This window comes from Nymphaea colorata, chromosome 4, assembly GCF_008831285.2.
Source record: "Nymphaea colorata isolate Beijing-Zhang1983 chromosome 4, ASM883128v2, whole genome shotgun sequence".
NCBI classification, from domain to species: domain Eukaryota; kingdom Viridiplantae; phylum Streptophyta; class Magnoliopsida; order Nymphaeales; family Nymphaeaceae; genus Nymphaea; species Nymphaea colorata.
In genome coordinates this window covers 25595315-25615660 of record NC_045141.1, presented here as the reverse complement: position 1 = coordinate 25615660, position 20346 = coordinate 25595315, and the positions used below count along the sequence as shown (strand labels likewise).

The window sequence follows — 20346 nt, the reverse complement described above, 5'->3', positions numbered from 1 at the left end:
TTACATTTTCCGGAAAACTGGGATAAGCTCGGGCGGCAAGAACCGAGACGGAGATCAGGAATTCAAACTTAGAAGAGGTGGGATTATCAAGATCCAAGATCTGGCTTTTAAATTCACAACAGAATCCGGTTCGAAGCTCACTTTTAAATTCATGTCTGAGTATAAATCTATATTATGGTATGTTAAGAAGCGACTTTCCAAATATATGGAGATTAGATATAGGAAAATTTAACTTGCTATAGTGATATCTATTATCCAGTTAGATATTTGATTAAAATGAAACGAGGACCCCAGTTCAATTGAATGTCATTTCTTAATACGGAATCTAGTATAGTTTCTTAGTAAAATGTTAATATTTTATTCATATCCGACATATTTAAAGCAACTCACTTGGACGGATTTGATCTATTGACATCTCTAATAAAAATAACAATAAACCAAGTCAGCCGTGTGGACGTATTTTGTAATGAAACAATAATAAAACTGTGTGTTCCTTTGATGAACTATAAGTAAAAATGTATTACAAAACCACCGACTTAAGCAAACATTCATCAACCTACGAGCCCGCCGCGTTCACCTTTGTTTCCCTTCTCTATGTTATATATTATAAACTAAAAACTTAGGTTGTAAATAAGATTGTGAACTTTAATCTGAGTTGTTTCTTGTCACACAAGTAAACGCGTAAGCAAGATGAACACGTGATGACCACATGTTCTTATAATAGAAATCATCTTTTTCTTTTCTTTTTTTCCTTTTTTGGAAAAATAAAGGACTGTCTTAAAAACTTTGTTGATAACTCTTAATTACTAGAAGAAAGTTCTTAGCAATTAGATTCCTCTCGACGTATAAACATTGAGTTCACGAACACTTAGTTTTATATAGTTCAGCGAAAAAAGTTGCCAACTGCCATTCTCCGGTGGTGGCGAAGAAGGCAGCGCGTGCCCCAAATGCGCATCTGATTGTCAAAGAGAAATTTCTGGCAACCACCACCACTACTGCTGCACACTAGCCCAGTCGAACTTCAGCTTAGCCGGCTCGAGCTCCGTTCAACTCAAAAAACTCGAGGTTGAGCTCGACTCAACTATACAAAATCGAGTTCAAAATCGATTCATTTAACCCATTTAACTCGTTTAAGCGTTGACCGGTTTAATGTTAACTCGGGTGAGCATTAACTCTACTCGTGTGAGCATTAACTCGTAAAAGTGTTAACTCGTGTAACTTATAAAAAATTGCTTTCACCTTAAAAATTAAAACTGGTGAACCAGTTTTGGCAATATTACATAGAGTATCAGTTTGAGAGTCGAGTCAAGTTTTTGAAACTCAAACTCGACTTGTTTATCGTTTCGAGTATCCTTGTAATCTCGAACTCGGCTTGTTTATAGACAAGTCAAACACGAGCCAAGTTTTTTCGAACGAGTTCGAGACAAGCCCGAGTTAGCTCGGGTTCTTTGTGCAGTCCTACCCACCATAGAATTAATGTCCTAAAAGTTTATCGGCCCACCAGTTGTTGGTTTAAACAGCACCACATGACGGGCTCTGTGCAGCCAGTAAAGGAGAGATCTATTAACATCCGGAAAAGAGAGCTTTAAAATTCAGCCTGCAGCTTGGGGATGGAAAGAAATAAATGCGGAGCAACAGCTGGTTCACTGAGACGCCAACAAGTTGCCACTGGGTAGGCGGCCATTGCTGCGGCTTGGGAGCTTGGCTCATTCGAGAGTGAAGCAGACTCTATCAATTTGATAATGTTTTGGCACTAAACACTTGGTGCTGGATCCTCATCATGAGTGCAGTGATTCATACTTCTGGTTAAGCGGATGAAGGTCCCATTTGGATAAGTTAGTTATACAAGAGCCATTCTGTTTGGGCACTGTTCAATTGTTTTGATTTGAAAGTTTGCAAGTTGACCTTCTACTTAAATATCATCAACTGCAACTTGTGGATATTCTTGAAGCCACGTCTTACCCTCACAATTGGGATAGCAGCCAGTAGTTATCAAGGGTGGAGCATGGTAGGGCTCGCAAGGGCGTTGGCTCCAACTCAAAAAAACAAAAAAAATTATATATAAATTTAAAAAATTTCACTTGTCTTATATAAATATTTAAAAAATAATATTTCAGTTTATGTCAAAATTTAGAAACCCTTTTTATGAAATTTTTTTGGCTCCGCCCCTTGATAGTTATATACCTTGACATGTTCGGTCCATGTCAAAAGTTAGAAACTTTAATTTAGTCCCGGCCCCTTGATAGTTATATACGTCTTGGAATTTAATTTGTGGGCGCCCCATGTTATTAAAATTTAGTGCAAAAAAAAGTACATACAAGACACAACTAGTATTTATATCTAGCTTTCCTCCCGTATTTCACTTACTCCTTGCATTTTGAGGCCATACACAAAAATGGCCCAACTAGCTGCTGCAGATGATGCTGGGTCCCTGCGCGTTGAATTAGCAGAGATTGGACGGAGCTTGAGGTCATCTTTCAGAAACTATTCAAGCTTCCGGAGCGAATCCAACGTGCACTCTGCAAGACAATCTGAGGAAGATGAAGAGCTGCTCCACTGGGCAGCCATTGAAAGATTGCCGACTTTCGAAAGGTTAAGGACGTCGGTTTTTTATATCGAAGACGACCATCATGGAGAAAATAATAAAGGAAAGAGGGTGGTGGATGTTACGGATCTTGGAGCAATTGAGAGGCACCTCTTTATTGAAAAGTTGATCAAGGATATAGAGGAAGACAACAGAAAGCTACTGTCGAAGCTGAGGAAAAGACTAGATAAGTATGTTTTTTCTCTTTATAGTAAGGCAAAAGGACAACCACATAATTCTTCCATGAAGTTCTGTTGTATCAGCTTTTGTGTGATCTTGATTTGGCTTGATCATCCTGCTGGAGAACACACTTCTTCCTTCTCCAATACTGTTGATTCTGTGATCAGTTGATGGCCCACCTGATGCTGTGATGAGTTCTCTACTCTGTTTAATTCTGCCTATTTCAGGGTTGGTATAAAGTTGCCAACAGTGGAAGTGAGGTACAAAAATCTCTCAGTGGATGCCAAATGTGAAGTGGTTGATGGGAAGCCCCTACCAACGTTATGGAATGCGACCAAAAGCATTGCTTCTGTAAGTTTTAGCAGTCTTCTTTCCAAGGACACATACATGCTTGATTTGCAGCCGAAGGAAATCGAATAAAACTAAAAACTCGCCTTTCTAGCGATCTCAAAACCAGCATGAAATCGCCAGATACACGACATTTTTGAACTTTCGATCCATTTAAATTAAGTTTTGTTCCCTAAATCTCGAAAGCAGGTGAACTGATTCTTCGTTTATACTTTATATGGTCGATAGGAACATTTTGCCAAGTGATGTAGCTAGGAATTGATGTCGGCAGCGTTCAGTTCATCAAGACTAAATAAAAAATTAACTAGTAAAATACATAACGACTAAAGATTACTCTTCTGAAGCAGGCACTCATATTTCCATTTGGAAAGAAAAAGGGAAATTTCAAAGAGATGGGCATCATAGCATGAATAATTGGCTTATTCTGAAGACATATAAGAAGAAGAAGAACCTTTTTTCTTTCAATTGGCCAAAAAGCAGTCTGAACCCTATGAAATGAAATTATGTGAAAGAGATGCTGAATATCGAACTCTTTACCTTTCTTTGACTTGAAAGTATTAAACTTACTCTATGGGCTCAGCCACTAGATAAATTGATCATGCGTTCAGATCTACCAATTACGTTGATGAACAGGAGAGGAGAGGAGAAGTTGAAGTATTTCCGTAGTGACAAAATATCTGTATTTCTCTTGATTTTTTCTAAGAATGTACTCCCCCTCTATCTACAGTAAATCCATTGCCTTCAAACAGGTCCTAAATGGCGACGATTAATTCCCAAAGCAGTGACCTCCCATCTGTTCTATATATTAGACTATGTTTGTGGTGTTCGATAATTTACCGAACCATATTTACTAAAAACCCTTTATACAGCGCCGGCGTTTGATCTCTTCTACAAAAGAAAAACTACTATGTGAGGTCACGTTTGATTGCTTAAGCAGTGCTCATTAGTCCTACTTTCAGCAGGAGTCTGACTTCACTTGATTCCTATATGAAAGATGAACAGTGGTAGAGCAAGGCCCTTAAGTTGACTCACTGTAGTAAGAAAAAAAAATTAGTTGATAAAGCAATTGTCACAAATGGCGACACATTCGGTAGTCTGCTTGCTAAGTTGATTATTTAATTCTTTATCATATCGTTAAGATTTATAAGATGAAGAGGCACATCATTTTTGGTGCAGCAAAAGCTCTTTCATGTTAATCGTGAGAAGGGTCAATCTGTTCTTTATATAGAAAAAAATATTTCTTTTCCAAGACGAATGGCCCGAATATTTAACATGACCAAATTAGTTCTTTTTCATATGCTTAGAGTAGCTAAATAAGGAGCTAGCCGTAAAATTCTGACTTTGGCACTGTTAATAAATACTATTTATTAGTTTTACACGTTATTGTTCTGAAATATTGGATTATTTATATATGTAAGTGCCCCTAAAAGCATTTAAAATTTTTGAATTACTGCCCCTTCAAGTGATCTCATCAGATCCGGCCCCAGATTTAAAATCCGATGCTAAGAACTTCGATGCGCAAAAAAAAAACAAAAAACAATAATAAATGATTTTCAAACCGGGATATATCTTCGATGGCAAACGTCGTATATATTTTCGTCAAGAAATGGGCACATCCTGTCCTGGTTCTAAAATTAATTACGTTAAAATGCATTTGCGGCAGGATTTGCTAAGAGTGGCAGGATTGAAGCCGCGAGAAGCAAATATCAGCGTCATCAAAGATGTCAGTGGAATTATCAAGCCATCAAGGTAAATTATAGCTGTTAAACTAATGTTCATATTATTATATTTTTGTAAATATGATGGGGTTTTATACCAAGGCGGTTTCTCTCAAGTAAAGATTAAAAAAAAATTGCCAAAAGTAGTTATTTATCTTTTCATTGATTTTTTTGAAATAACTAAAAATTAAGAAAATTTCAAACCACTTACAATCCTGCAGCTAGCAATTCGCCTTGGGATCTCATATGTGTCGTTAATGTGAGGTCTACCTTTTGTGACGTGCATGAAATTTTATGAGTGGATTTTGGTCCTACACACTAAAAATCTCATGTTTAAAGTCCGACCCACAGGAGGGGTGGGGCGGAGTCAAGGGGGTCCGCGCAGGGGCCCTCCCTCTTTCGAAAATGTAAATTTTAAAAAATTTCACTTGTCTTATATAAAAATTTTGAAAAATGATATTTCAACCTCAGTTAAAATTTAAGAACTTTAATTTGGCATTCTTCGTGAAAAGATTCTGACTCTGCCCTTCGAGAAAGGGATTGCATGTTGTATCATATCTAAAGAAACAAACATAAATGTCACAGTTTAATTGAGAGAGTGTGGAGTTAGGGAATTTTAGTTGTAGGGGTGAAACTAGTTTCGAAACTTTAACAGAAGTGAAAATATAATTTTTTAAAATTTTTTATATAAACTAAACTAAAATTTTTAAGAATTGAAGTAAATTTTTTTTAAAACAAAATTTTTTATGAGGGTCTAAAGCATATGTGGCAAATCCTACCCGCCGAAGGTATCATCTCACCACGGTCTAATCGGGTCACTGACCCGACATAGTTTCAGCATCATATCCGTTGTGCAAGGACATTTACATGTCGCTCTTGTGTGGCGACTGCCAAGCAGCCATTGAGGACGAGCAGCGGCGATTTTTGGGTGGATCGCTGCAAAAGGATCCAGATTTACATAACTGGTTCTAAGTTTTAACGACGGGCCGGTCATTAAGGCCCGTCGTTAAAAATGGGTTTGTTTGAAATTTAGTTTTTGAGAAACATTATTTTGAGGTTGCTCAAACAGGGAGACGGGCCATAATTCCTCTCAGACTTTATATATATATATATAAAATATAATATAAACAATAAAAATATATTTTGACCTTATTAAAAGTTTGAAATTATATTAAAAATTCTTTAGTTTGGCTACTTCCAAAATCTAGTTCTGAACTGTCATCCAAACAGTCCCAATCAAAATATCAGGTAAAATGTATGGCGGTTTTAAAACAAAATAAGATTTTAACAGGGGATGCGCAAAATGTAAAAGGTTGTTATTTTAAGGTGTCATCCATATACACAACGGTAAATCCTTCTGTACTGCTCATATTATGTGTAGGCTGACGCTTCTGATGGGCCCACCTGGTTGCGGAAAGACCACCTTGCTTCTCGCACTGGCGGGAAGATTAGATAAATCTCAAAAGGTCTCTCTCTTATTTGCGATTCTCTGTTTGTGTGTTGTAACGGCTAATTTGCACCGACTAGTGGACTGAAAAATTGTTCTTATTGCAGTTGACTGGTGATATTTCATACAACCAGTATAGGTTGGACGAATTTGTTCCACAGAAGACGTCTGCTTACATTAGTCAATATGACCTTCACATTCCAGAGATGACAGTGAGAGAAACCCTTGATTTCTCCGCTAGGTGCCAGGGCGTGGGAAAGAAATCTGGTAATTTTATCATTATTCCGTAAAACTAACTGTTTCTATGTGGTTTTACAAATTGCTGACTAGTGTCTTTGGATGTGAAGAGATGATGGCAGAACTTCATCGAAGAGAAAAACAAGCTGGAATCATCCCAGATCATGATATAGACGTATATATGAAGGTAAAATGTGTGTCTGATTTCGCTTTGTGTGCTTAGTTTACCGTGAACTACGTTTACAACTTTGTTGCCTGTCCTTCTGGTTGATGACAAGAAAGGTTGTCCTGGCAGGCTACATCAATTGCGGGGTCAAAGAGAAGTCTGCAGACAGATTACATTTTGAAGGTCTGGTTCTGATTTATGTTAATAACACAATTTCGGTTCTCTTCATTTCCAGGTGATTTTTTTGTTTTGTCACAGTATAGGTCGTGAGTAACAATCTGCAGTACCTTAAGGGTTCCATGGAATTTATTGCACCCACTCCCTCTTTAGACTTTAGTTGAATGAACCTGCCCAGCCTTTGTGTGCTGAAACTTAAATTCATGCAGATCCTTGGATTGGACATATGCTCTGACACCATTGTGGGTGATGTCATGAGAACAGGCATCTCTGGTGGACAGAAAAAACGGTTAACTACAGGTAAAAATGGAGGCATACCGTGTTACGTGAATTTGCTTGTTTTGCTTCAAAAGCAGTTTCCAGCCTAATCCCATATAAGTTGATAGCTTTGTAAGCTTGGAATTTGGTTTTCCTTTCATTTGTCCAACGCAGCTTGCTTAAAGCCTTAAACTAATAGACAGCTACTGTAAATCACTTAACTGCCTGTTGATCCTTGTAAACTCCAGCTTGATCTTATCATTGATCTCTGAACTTTGCTAGAATTAGTAGGCTTGGACATCTGAAGGACTAGAACCAAATATATAGAAACTTATCATTTGTTTCTCCAGTGGGCCTTGGAATTGTTGATATGATTGGCTTTTGAAGTTTCTATGGTTTTGATAGATCCCATTACTGGCTTGGACTTAAACATCTGGGGCTTGAACTTAGGTGGAGTCAGCCTTACACCTTTTCAGTATGGATGAACTAAGGTCCAAGCTGCTGCACTTTTAATTCTCCTACACAATGGACACCTGCACAATCAATCTCAGGACCTGATTATTATTAAACCAACATAATCCTCTTGAAATCTGTCATTTTCCAATGTACATGACTGTGCGTTCACGCATTTGTTTTTCGCAACAGTTGCCAGAGTAGAAAAGTAGCACAATTTGCCAATTATGTCTGTTTCTTGGTCTATTTACTAGGGGAGATGATTGTGGGGCCCACAAAGACTCTATTTATGGACGAGATATCGACTGGATTGGATAGCTCGACTACATTCCAGATAGTAACATGTCTTCAACAATTTGTACACATCACAGATGCCACAGTGTTGATATCTCTGCTCCAACCAGCTCCGGAGACATTTGACGTCTTTGATGATCTCATATTGATGGCAGAGGGCAAGATTGTTTACCATGGTCCTCGTGTTCACGCTCTTCAGTTCTTTGAGGATTGTGGTTTCAAGTGCCCACAAAGGAAGGGTGCTTCTGATTTCCTCCAAGAGGTATATACCAGGATCATTTCCTTTCAACTTGCAACCTAGACCCATCCCTCTCCATCGACTTATAGAACGTGCACAATAGTACTTCATTTCCTTGTCGTGGATTGCTGCTTTAGGCCTTTCAAACTTGTTTACTGTTATTAGCTCTTAAGACATTTACAAAATAGTAGTAGTTCCACATATATATCATAAATAGCAATTAGCAACAATGTTGGAGTCCTTTACGAAAGCAAATGCTTGAAGAATCCTAAGCATTCTTACCGAAAGAAATTTTCTTTTAGAAGTGATTAAGTGATGTATAAATCATAAGATGATAATTCTAAAATTTCCAAGTGACATATTGAAGATTAAGGCTTATATGCGACCCTTACCTGAAATGCAAATATGGTTCTCCTTTTTCTGGCCGTACCAAATGATGTTATTGCTTTGACTCACCTGTTCATGATTCTTTCTGCAACTTTTCTTGGAAATTTTTAGGTACTATCTAGAAAGGATCAAGCACAGTATTGGTTCCGATCAGAACCATATGCTTATGTATCAGTAAACCAGTTTGTGGAGAAATTCAAGGCATCAGATATTGGTCAGAAACTATCAAGGGAACTTCTGGGACAACTTGATGAGTCTCAAAGCCATAAAGATGCAGTCTCCTTCAGTATCTACTCCCTAAGCAAATGGGAACTTTTGAAGGCTTGCATGAGCAGGGAGATGTTATTGGTGAGGAGGAACTCCTTTGTCTATATCTTCAAGACTGTTCAGGTAAAATTAAGGATCCAATGTTTCATTTGATCATGCAGATCATAAGCAAGAAAAGTTGGCTAGTTTTAAGGTGGCAATGTTATAAGCATCTTCTCGAATAGGGACAACTAGATGGCCTCACTTTCTATCCGTAATTGGAAGTGTTAGTAGAACTGCAAATTAATAAATTTGTTGTAAATGTGAAGGTTTCCTTTCAATTTGTCGTACCAATCTGTTGATCTGCCCAGGTAACTTGGATTGACCTGGAGAATAATACCCTAGGTTCTAGTTAACTGAATTTAAGTTACCTATTGTTGGTTGTATAGCTAAATTCATTAATTTGAACAACAAATATAGCTCAATTGAGTTTTTTCCTGATGTAGTTTTGTCAGTTAAACTTTAGAAATAATGCATCCTTTTTGTTTGATGCAGCTTTCTGTCGTAGCAATTATCACCATGACTGTGTATCTGCACACAAAGATGCATGTCACATTGATGGGGGCAAACAACTATATGGGTTCTATGTTTTTTTCCATCATGATGCTCATCGTCAATGGTTTTCCAGAATTAGGAATGACAGTCCTCAGGCTCCCTGTGTTCCATAAACAAAGGGACTTTTACCTCTATCCTGCTTGGGCATATACCTTGACTGCAGCTATATGGAAGATCCCACATTCTCTGATTGAGTCTTTCATCTGGACAGGGCTTACCTACTATGTGATTGGATACAGTCCTGAGATAGAAAGGTACTTAATGCCTCTTCCATCATCTGGAGATATTAAGCCAATAATCAGAAGCCAGTATAGTGGATAGCATGTTCTGTTATGTCAAGCTGTGCCCATCGCAGCATTTGCTCTGGGTTACCAATTGAGCAAGAGTGGTAAGGTGCTAATGGATACCTTAATTAGTGGGTGAACCAGCATCTACCATGTTATTTTTTATCACAATTCTGAAATTATCAATCATTGCCATATCTAAAAGATGAGGTGATTGCCAATCAGAGATTGCTGATTCACCTATCACTCATAGCTTGTATAGCCTGAAGGCTGAAGGTCTGTTGTGCTGACGCGAGTGCTTTGCAATTTGAACTCATGGAAGTGATATCTTTACGAATTGAAAGGAGCCCATAATCCTGTAAATCAAGCTTCTGTTTCTCTATGTTTAACCATGGGTTTGGTCTCAAGTTACACCAGCTTGATCTGGGGGTGTGACTATACCTTAGCTGGTGTCTGCCAAGGTTGTTTATGCCTTGTTATTTGCCTTATAATTTGTGTAGGTTTTTGCGACAGTTCCTCCTCCTCTTTGCTGTGCATCAGTTTGCAGCTTCTCTCTGCCGCTTCCTTGCCTCTATTACCCAAACCTTGGCTGCTGCATTCATGGCTGGAATTTCTACTTTACTAGCAATGTCACTGTTTGGTGGCTTCCTTATTCCTCGATGTAAGTTTCATATCTCAAGTCTCAACCCATTTCACCAACTCAAGGTAACAAATTCTAGTATTGTCAAAACAAGGTTTGACTTGGGCAAGCATTGATCATGAAAAATATTGAGGCACATAATTTTATGTATAGGTACACTTTTCTTTCTTTAAAATTTTAAAAATCTTGTGATTTTATTATGAGATATTCAGTTAAGAGGTAAAATTGCCTGAGATGTTGGAAATACAGGAAGTTTGAACGTTTCCTGATAATATCAGGATATTATATATGATATCCTTGTGAAAATTTCATTTATTTGATTAGTCATGGTTTTTCTCCTACTTTGTATTTTTAGTCTCTTATAATTTTTTAATTGCCGAAATTTTCATGTACTTCTATCAGAAACCATCAACATTGCACAATTACTTCGTCTAAATACAATTGAGATGAATATTTTCTTATTGTGGTTTTAAATTTTAACTCAACAAATTGACATGAGCAGGCTTCCTGTCATGTGTGACTTTCCAAATAGACTTCTGAACTCCAGCACATGTTGATTAAATTTTCTTGAAGTAATGAGACATGAAGTGGCAAACAATATGTCAAATCAATGATGCAGATAAGCTTCCTGTATTGATAAAACATCTGGCTTTACATAGATTCACTCTCATAATGTTTGTCATATGCAAGCTAAGACATATTGCTTGTTAGATTGACTTTAACTAGTTTGGTTTACTATGACATTTATAAATGGTTAAAGCAAGATATGCATGGGATTTGTTGTGAGGCTGAAGTACCTATTTTTGGCTTTGAGATATAGCTCAAGTGCTGAGTGAGCTTGATCTGCACATTTGGGTCTTTGTTGGGGATAAACATGCAAAATATTTTAGTAGCACACCAGGCTCTGCTTCACGTTTTAGGCCTCTGTCCACTGGAGAACCAGGCCTAGGCCAAGCAGCGTTGGGCTGTATTAGGCTCATAAATCACCTCATCACTCTGGCCGTTTAACTTTTGATTACAAAGAAAGTCCAAGCCATGCATCTAATAGATAATGTGTGCTTCTTACATAGTCTTGGGCATAATCACCATTAGATGTCTTTCATGTAAAACTAGAAAAACAATTATTTTCTCATGAAGAGGATTCATTTGTTGGTGAGCTAAGTAAAAACGTCAGAATTTTTTAATGCAATATTTATTTTGGTTTAAACATTTAGCATATTATTTATTTTAACTTTTGAAAGGACTTCTGAGCATTCAATAAGGAAGGAGACTGAGAAAAGTTTTTTGGGTTGTCTGAGCATTAAATTTTTAGGATCCAATCTGTATATATATATATATATATATATATATCAATTGAGCTGAAAGAACACCGGTGGTTTGACTGACTGCACAAGTTTGCAATGTATCTTCCACACTTTAGTCATCCCACCAGAATTATTACCAGTAGGGCCAACTACTTGCACTCATGCACGGTTATGAATAGTAACTTTGCATCACTAAAGGCACTCAACAAAATTGTCTTATGTTTCCATCTCTATAACAGCTTTCATGCCAGTTTGGTTGAAATGGGGATTTTGGATATCTCCATTGACCTATGCTCAGATAGGAATTTCTGGCAACGAATTCCTTGCTCCAAGATGGAGAGAGGTAGAGACCACTGAGCGCACTCCCTAAACTTTATCTTTGACTTTTCAAGGAAATATTGTTCTTATAATTACCATTCTTCTAATTTTGCTCCCCAACAGGTTTCATCTGCAAATACCAGTGTGGGACATCGGGTTTTGACAAGCAGTGGCCTTGATTTTCCTGGTTATTTCTACTGGGTATCAGTGGGAGCTCTTTTTGGCTTCACAATACTTCTCAATGTTGGATTCACGCTAGCCTTGACATATATGAAGTGTAAGCTAAGTACTCTAACAAGTTGAATAATGTTTGATTGCATCATCTCCACAATGTCCGATAATCAATTTCCTCAAGCTGAGGTGTAATAAAGCTGATGATTGAAACTTGATCTTTGAATGGAAATAATTATAAGCAGTGGCAACTGAGGGATAATCTAGACAAATACCTTGCATTAGATCTTGTCCATAGGGAGTTGTAAGCTTTTATTAGCCCCTTCATCCTGCACCCAATGCTGTAACTATCACTTGATATTCACAATTGCTGCTTAAAACTTGAGGTCAGATAGGCCTCAAACTTCTATGATCAGGCCATGACACGCTTCTTCAGAATTTTCCAAGAATAGAATCACCAAGCTATGCCAAAGAAGGCAATTGGAAACCTTCAGTGTTTTTCAATCCAATCTAAGCTAGCCTGAACTGATTCCAGATGTTGTAGTAAGCAGTCAGGCGGACACATCATCAACTTAGAGCTCCAAGTCAAGTCTCTCATGGATGAAACAACTTTTAGTTTGCCCTCTTTTAGGTCTTCTTTATGTCCTTTTTCTTATAGTCAACTTCAGTGTTGCCTGCGATTGTGTCAGCATCCGAGATCCATCAGGTAAGAACTTAAGACTGAGTCTGCAACCAGTTCAGCAACCTTATTCAACATAACTTAATTATATATGATAATTCGTAGAGCCAGAGTGGGGCTGACTTATAGTCTTAGTTCTCTGCTGGAAGTAGCTTGCATAATTTGATCATCCAAATTTATAATGGAATGTGCTGGAGCAACATGATGTAACTCATCAAAACACAACAAATTTCCTTTCCATAGCCAGGTATAGCATTTACAAAATGTGTTTTTCTTTTTGAACATTAAATGAATGTCATCTAGAAATTGATAAATGCAGTTAATTGCTTACAAATGATTTCTTTAATCACTGACCAATATAACTGCATGTCAGCTGCTGGGAGGGGTCGTGCTATTATTTCTAGAGAAAAACTCTCTCAACTGCAGGAGAAGGAAGGAGGCAGCCAGCCTATTAGCATTAAGGAGCACAAAAGAGCTGGTGAGGACATGATTATCTCAACAATAACTACTTTGATGTTGATTCTTCAAAAGTAACTTAACAACGGCCATATTTCGCTTTGGCTTGATAGGAAATATGGTGCTGCCTTTTGAGCCATTGTCTATAGTATTTCAAGATGTACAGTACTTTGTCGATACTCCTCAGGTAATCCAAATGAAATAGTGATTATCCATTTTCCCCATGATTGATATGCTTGAAGTACCCAGATCACCAAATTGTGCACTGGGAAAGCTCATTTAACTTGGTCATGGAAGAAAGGAACCCCCCATCCCAAGCCAAAAAAAAAACAAAAACAAAGTTAAATATATGCTGGTTTTTGTTTTGTCAGACTGCACCAAACCAATGTGAGTTGTTCTACAACAAATTAGTTCTCTGGTATTACATGTTATTCATCATTTGTCAGGAAATGAGAAATCAAGGCGTGACAGAGAAGAAACTTCAGCTGCTTAAAGACATAACAGGTGCTTTCAGGCCTGGCGTTCTTACCGCACTCATGGGTGTTAGTGGAGCAGGGAAGACAACTCTTATGGATGTTCTTTCTGGAAGAAAAACTGGTGGCATAATTGAAGGAAACATCTGGATTGGAGGGTATCCTAAGGTTCAGGAAACATTTGCTAGGGTATCTGGTTACTGTGAACAAACTGATATTCATTCTCCACAGATTACTGTTGAAGAATCAGTTATCTACTCAGCATGGTTGAGATTAGCCCCTGAAATCGATCAGAATACTAAAAGGGTAAGAGAACTTCGAGATGTGTGCTGTTCCACATTGAGTTTATTATATATAAAGAGTTGTTAACTTCATGTTTTATGTGATATTGACAATAATGAGAACAAATTTGGAAACTCACAAATTCAGAATTACTGGAACAGGTATTTGATTAGTTCTCACTTCTCACCAGCCATGGGTGTAGTAATTTAAAACTGAGGTGATGATTATGTAAAGTATGCATATGCATTAGTCATGATGCATTAGTCAGTTTTGTTAGGGATAATATATGCAGTCTCACCATTAACATCTTGAATTTCTCTAACCATAATTTTCATACCTCTCTCTCTCTCTCTCATTGTGAGCATGTATACATTTGCATATGTGTTTTGGCTCTTCCATTTAACTTGTGATTCTAACACCTTTGCAAGATTTAGAGGGTTTGTGATTCTATATACCTTTTGCAAGGTTTAGAACATCCGAATTTGGACTGAATATAACCCTCTTGAACTATACCAGCCTTGAAATCACAAAATATGAACATTCTCAGAATCAGAAGTCAAGGGGCACTTTTTGAGGGAAATTATAGCAAATAGCATATTCTGAACACAACAGGTAGAGAAGCTAGAGATTTACAAGGTTGGGCCTGTGCAATGTTTCAAATGGCACCAAATTGGTAATTTGCCTAATCTAAATGAAAATCTGCCACATCCTATGCCCTTGATTTCAGCTTTTATCCTGTACTGTGTATCAGAGATGTGATTGGGAAATGTCTGTTTGAGAATTGAATACAAGACCTTCTTGGAAATTGAATTCTAGGCCAGAACTGGAAACCATGATTCACAATTGCACAAGGAGCATGATGACACCAAATTTTCAGTCGGTGCATCCTGAGCATGATATATCAACGTAGTGTGAACTGTCCTCATGCAGACACTTCATTATCATCATTATTTTGCCTGAGCACATCAGTTTTCTGCCACCTCCCTTCAACAGTTCAATCTTCATTTAAAAAATTTCATGTTTTAGTGTGTGTAATTTAGGATGTTAATGATAGAGAAACTTCACAACTATTATTTACTTATCACTTATCAGCACCTTGAACACTTTCACAATGACTATTTGTTTATCAGCTTCTTGAGATTAGTTCAATGTATTCATCATTTAAGATCTCCTGACAAAAGCATGTTGGTCATTTAGGAAAATAGCATATTGCCAAGAGTTTAACCATTTCTCTATGAGCGAGGAGTATGGGGAGTTCAGATTAGTTCTCATCAGGAATTATGTATTTGATATATAGCTAACCACATATAAATACTTTTCTGTGTTGCATGTCTGACAGGAATTCATAAATGAAGTACTGGAAACCATTGAACTTGATGGAATTAAAGATGCATTGGTTGGCATTCCTGGTTTAACTGGTCTCTCAACAGAGCAGCGAAAACGCTTAACTATCACAGTTGAACTTGTTGCAAATCCATCTATAATATTCTTGGATGAGCCCACTTCAGGCTTAGATGCAAGGGCAGCTGCTATTGTTATGCGTGCAGTGAAGAATGTGGTTCATACTGGAAGAACAGTAGTATGCACAATCCATCAGCCAAGTATTGATATATTTGAGTCCTTTGATGAGGTAACAGTTTCTTCTTGTGACAGCTTTAGTCTTCCATTTCTCTTCCTCTTATTCATTCTCTATCCTTTCACATTGTATTAAATGTTTACAATGACACAGTCCACGTCTTAGTGGAACCACACAAACCTTGGGGACTGCATGTGGTTATGATGCAGCTTCCAGCATGGTTCATGACTTCCTTCTGTCTGCTGTATGTCTGTAGATCAGTAGATGCTTTATCCGACTTCTTTTACCTGTTTTTTGCAGTTAATGGTGATGAAACCCGGTGGTCAAATAATCTATGCTGGGTCACTTGGTAGGCACTCTAGTCATGTTATTCAATACTTTCAGGTGAGCCATCAATAATGTGCATGTTTCTAACTTGTGTTTTAGTCACAGGATTATTTGGGTTTTCTTTCTGGCTTCCTTCAAAGCCAATAATTATTATGAAATTCAGTAAATCTATTTAGAAGTAGTATTGGATCCTTTCCTTAGTTATCTATGCAATCCATAAATGATGACATAAACTCTTATAAGTTCGTGACTCCAAGTCACTAGAGAGTTTTTGTTTGTGAGAGATAAAGCTAGTTTTTGTTTGTGAGAGATAAAGCTTTCCTATTCATGCTAACAAGGGCACTCTTCTCTCAGATATGAACAAGAAAGTGACGTGATTGCATTTAAAATAATTCAGGTCCATGCCAGCATGCCTTGCCTCACCGTTCGAAGCCAAATTTGTTAGACATTAAGTACCTTCTGCTGCAGACAATCTAATTGATGCTTTATGACCAGTTTTTCCAAAATAACTGCTACCAAGTTTGTCTCTAGGAGGGTAGGCTAGCTTCAACCCTTCACACGGGCCTCTTGATAGGGTTCCAAATGTCTCAATGTAGCTGCAGTTGGCTAACCTAGGTCACACATTTCTTGGGTTGGCACTCATTGACTCAATTATTACAAAAAGAGAGCTGGAGCTGTCTAAACTAGATTTTGGTATGTCTGCAGATGAGAAATTGAAGTGCTGTAATGAAGTTATAGCACCTTCAGATTTGTTTCATATGGTGCATGTATTCTTTGCAGTTTTCCTATTTGATTATCATTTCCTCTTCTATTCTGCCATTATGGATTGAAGTTGAAATTCAGAATGACATGAAAAGTGGATCTTCAGGGGATATCTGGTATTCCCAGGATAAAAGACAACTACAACCCTGCAACATGGATGTTGGAAGTTACTACTAATTCAATGGAAAGGCAGCTTAACATAGATTTTGCTCGACTTTACGAGGAGTCATCTATCTATCAGTGAGTAATATATACCAGTTATCAATATCGAAGATCATTTAAATGTTGTCCATACGGTGGAAAATAATTTCTTGTGATTCTTGCTCTCTCCTGATGGGTTTATTCTTAAATGACATATTTTAACTTTTAGGCATTCAAACTTTTGTGTGCAGGAGAAACAAAGAACTAGTTAAGCAATTGAGTACACCATCCCCAGGCTCAAATGACTTGAGCTTCCAAACTGTATTTCCACAGAATGACTGGGGACAGTTCAAGGCCTGCCTCTGGAAGCAGTATCTATCATATTGGAGAAATCCTTCATACAACTTGTCTCGTATTGCATTCGTACTCATCACTTCTTTTCTCTTTGCTGCACTCTTTTGGAAGCATGGACAAAAAATGTGCGTAACATAACCAAATGAATTGATATGGCTTTTTAATTAATGGCTCATACATGCATGCACGTACATACACACAAAATGCATGTTCTCTTGAATGTAGGCACAGATAAATGGATGCATGCATGCCTCCAAATCAACATGTAGTGTGTATTATGTAAATTGATTCTCTGACCCTATAAGCTTTGCAGCCATACCCAGCAGGATCTGTTCACCATACTGGGGTTGTTGTTCTCACAGACGATCTTCCTAGCCATAAACAGCTGCATGACAGTTCATCCTGTGGTAGCAACTGAAAGGATAGTCATGTATCGGGAAAGATTTGCTGGAATGTACTCTGCACATGCTTATTCATTGGCACAGGTTGGAAAGGAATTCTGATGGATCCTAGTTCTCTGGTTTAAAAATCTTTACAGCTCCCTTCCCCTTATCAATCACATATTCTAGAAATAGTATGTTTCTCTGATTAAAAATCACATATATTTACTTTTGGTACTCTCTCTGTCGTTGGGTGGGGTACAGGCATAAACGTATCAGATGTAACTGTTACCTCATCTGACTAGTCAGGCATAGGCTTCTGGCGATAGATTGAGATTCATATGCACAAAATGTTAAGAAACCCAATTGCTTGACGTAATTGAGTTTGGATATCCACTGATTTTTGGTACAAAAGATCCTACAGATGGTTTACATTGACCAACTTTTCCATATAATTGATATCTTGAATCTGATAATTTGAAGATGGTTTCAGGTCAGATGTCAGGTAATGTCTAATGTGTTATCCCTAGTGATGGAAATGGAAGGAGGAAAATACACCAAAAAGTAATATTCTCAATTATAATTCTTGTTCATCTGTATGAATGCAGGTTGCCATTGAAATTCCTTGTGCATTGATCCAAGCAGTCCTGTTTTGGATCATCACATACCCTTCAGTTGGTTACTACTGGACTGCTTATAAGATCTTCTGGTACATCTTTTCAACATTTTCTATGCTACTATACAGCAGTTATCTTGGGATGCTGGTGGTTTCGTTAACTCCAAATGTTATGGTTGCTGCTATCCTGCAATCTGTTTTCAGCATAGTACTGACTCTGTTTTCTGGCTTCCTGATACCTGGAAAAGTAAGTGTTTTCCCTGTTAAATGAGCTAATAGAATAATTCCTCCACTCTTAATCATGTTCATTTGCTTTCTGAAAAAAAGACTGGAAAAGGCTTTACTAGAAGTCGATCTACAAGCAGCTATTTGTGTGTGCATCTTGGCCAAACGGTAAATAGGTGTGCTCTAGAAGTAGCCATTCAGATTTATATCCACCCAGAATTACAGCAAGGAAAGGCTTTAACCAAACTTGTTTTAGACATCCAGCCCACTGTTGATCCTAAGAATGAGCTACTAATAAAAGACCATATTTCTAACCCATGTGATGTGTGTATTAAGTAAAATTTTGATAATATTGGACTGCATACATAAATATATATTTTTCTCTTTCACTTCTTTTGAAATTAAGACAAGTTAAGGTAGAAAGGCATATAGATGATCAGCTGAAACCTCGTTCAGTTTGGCAAGACCATCAGGCAAACTGTCCCATACTGAAAATAGCCTCGGGAGCCTGAAGTTTGGTTAGACTGGTGCAGGATACCTCCCATCATCAGTAATGTACTAATGTTTCTATGGATAATTATACAAGTACATAATTAACTGTGGATGTTCAGCTTTAAGAACAAAAATATTTCTGGATCCTGCTAACATTCACCAATGACGTACCTCTGTTTCTGATACAGCAAATTCCAAAGTGGTGGATATGGCTGTACTGGATTAACCCTACAAATTGGACTCTCCGTGGACTATTTACTTCACAGTATGGTGACATAGAGAAGGAGATAGACATATTTGGAGAAAAAAAGGCAGCCGGTTTGTTCCTGAAGGATTATTTTGGCTTTCGACATGATCAGTTGGGTGTGGTTGCAGCTGTTCTCGTTGCATATTGTGTTGTCTTCGCTTTTTTGTTTGCTTATTGTATATCGAAGCTGAATTTCCAGAGAAGATGATTTCTGCTTCCTGGATGACTGTTAGTTCTTCAAATAGGTTCATGTTCCGCTCTATCTGTCTTAAGTCTTGTTTGCAAGTATTAGCAGCAGACCAACTCCTCTAAATGGGGATTGTATGTGGTGCATGCAGTTGTTCTTTCTTGCAGCTCTGTTGTGGATATTGAACCTTCTTACGCCTGTGTTACAATGACACAGACCTGAACCATCAATGTTATCTGGCCAACCAATGCTCTGTGATTGTCTGGCCAGATTCCAGCTCTTTTGTCTGATTTGACATATTTGTGGATGAGGTCGGACAGTTCAAATTTATAGGTCTGAAAAATAATTGCCAAAATTCAGTGTGTGGTTTGGATTTTATGATCCCCTTAATTTCAATCCATCTAAAACCATTGATTCCTAGATTGTACAAAATTTGTTTTGTCCATTAAGTTTCGACGAGTTTTTTCTTCTCAATTTTGTGGGTTTCCATGAAGTCATATTGAATAAATTGGCTGAAATTTGGCCAAAAAAGTGAAGCAAGCACAAGTATTAGTTAGCCAAATTCAACCATATTGAAAATATTTAGGATAATTATAAGTTGTTTATTTGTGCTTTACAGAATTCCATCTGTAATTTTTTTTTTTCTCAAAGAAGATGCAAGACAATTACAACTTTAATTTTAAACAAGGTAGTTTTTAACATGTTATGCATTGTGAACTATCAAGTGCCAGATGATTTCTTTTTAATTTTGTGACGCTAAAAAACGTCGTAAATGGTGCATTCCATGGCTAAAAACTATGGCCAATTAACTGCCATTGCAAAAGGCACCATTTGTGATGATTGTTAGCGTCGCAAAATATGAAAAAGAACATCCGGCCATAGAAGTTGGCCGGCTGATTTCAATTCCTCCTTCTTGAGAAGCTGATCAAGGATATAGAAGACGATAACCAGAGGCTACTTCGGAAGCTAAGGCAAAGATTTGACTAGTATGTTAACTCTTAGTTACTATGTTTCTCATGACTTCACTGTCCAAATTTGTCGGACTGGTGAGACCTTTTGAAGAAGAAGCTTCTCCTACTGTTTG

The 20346-nt window shown here is 37.6% G+C and overlaps 1 protein-coding gene across 3 annotated transcripts; it reads left to right on the top strand.

Annotated features, from left to right (window-relative positions):
* The first annotated feature begins 2385 nt into the window (after positions 1-2385).
* Positions 2386-19492, top strand: LOC116253535 (pleiotropic drug resistance protein 3-like). 3 transcript variants are annotated; one of them, XM_031628383.2, is made up of 24 exons: positions 2386-2775; positions 2992-3115; positions 4776-4861; positions 6212-6296; positions 6385-6544; positions 6625-6701; positions 6810-6863; positions 7067-7157; positions 7940-8124; positions 8599-8877; positions 9289-9602; positions 10133-10293; positions 11816-11919; positions 12018-12171; positions 13118-13222; positions 13314-13387; positions 13647-13979; positions 15295-15585; positions 15832-15915; positions 16727-16860; positions 17013-17240; positions 17429-17600; positions 18104-18358; positions 19017-19492. In XM_031628383.2, exons 1-24 carry the CDS (start codon positions 2396-2398, stop codon positions 19281-19283), a joined length of 4197 nt encoding a protein of 1398 aa, XP_031484243.1. In that variant the 5' UTR covers positions 2386-2395; the 3' UTR covers positions 19284-19492. The 3 variants fall into 3 exon arrangements, with proteins under 3 accessions (XP_031484243.1, XP_031484242.1, XP_031484244.1); XM_031628382.2 differs by having other exon boundaries at positions 7823-8124; XM_031628384.2 differs by lacking the exons at positions 2386-2775; positions 2992-3115; positions 4776-4861 and adding an exon at positions 6060-6078 and having other exon boundaries at positions 7823-8124.
* The last annotated feature ends 854 nt before the right edge of the window (positions 19493-20346 follow it).

What these genes read in the sequence shown, in the direction of transcription:
- LOC116253535 (XM_031628382.2), top strand. Translation starts at nt 2,396, where the DNA reads ATGGCCCAACTAGCTGCTGCAGATGATGCTGGGTCCCTGCGCGTTGAA. An exon ending in AGACAGATTACATTTTGAAG is followed by an intron (nt 6,864 to 7,066) that starts GTCTGGTTCTGA and finishes AAATTCATGCAG; the next exon opens with ATCCTTGGATTGGACATATG. An exon ending in TGGAAGCATGGACAAAAAAT is followed by an intron (nt 17,241 to 17,428) that starts GTGCGTAACATA and finishes TAAGCTTTGCAG; the next exon opens with CCATACCCAGCAGGATCTGT.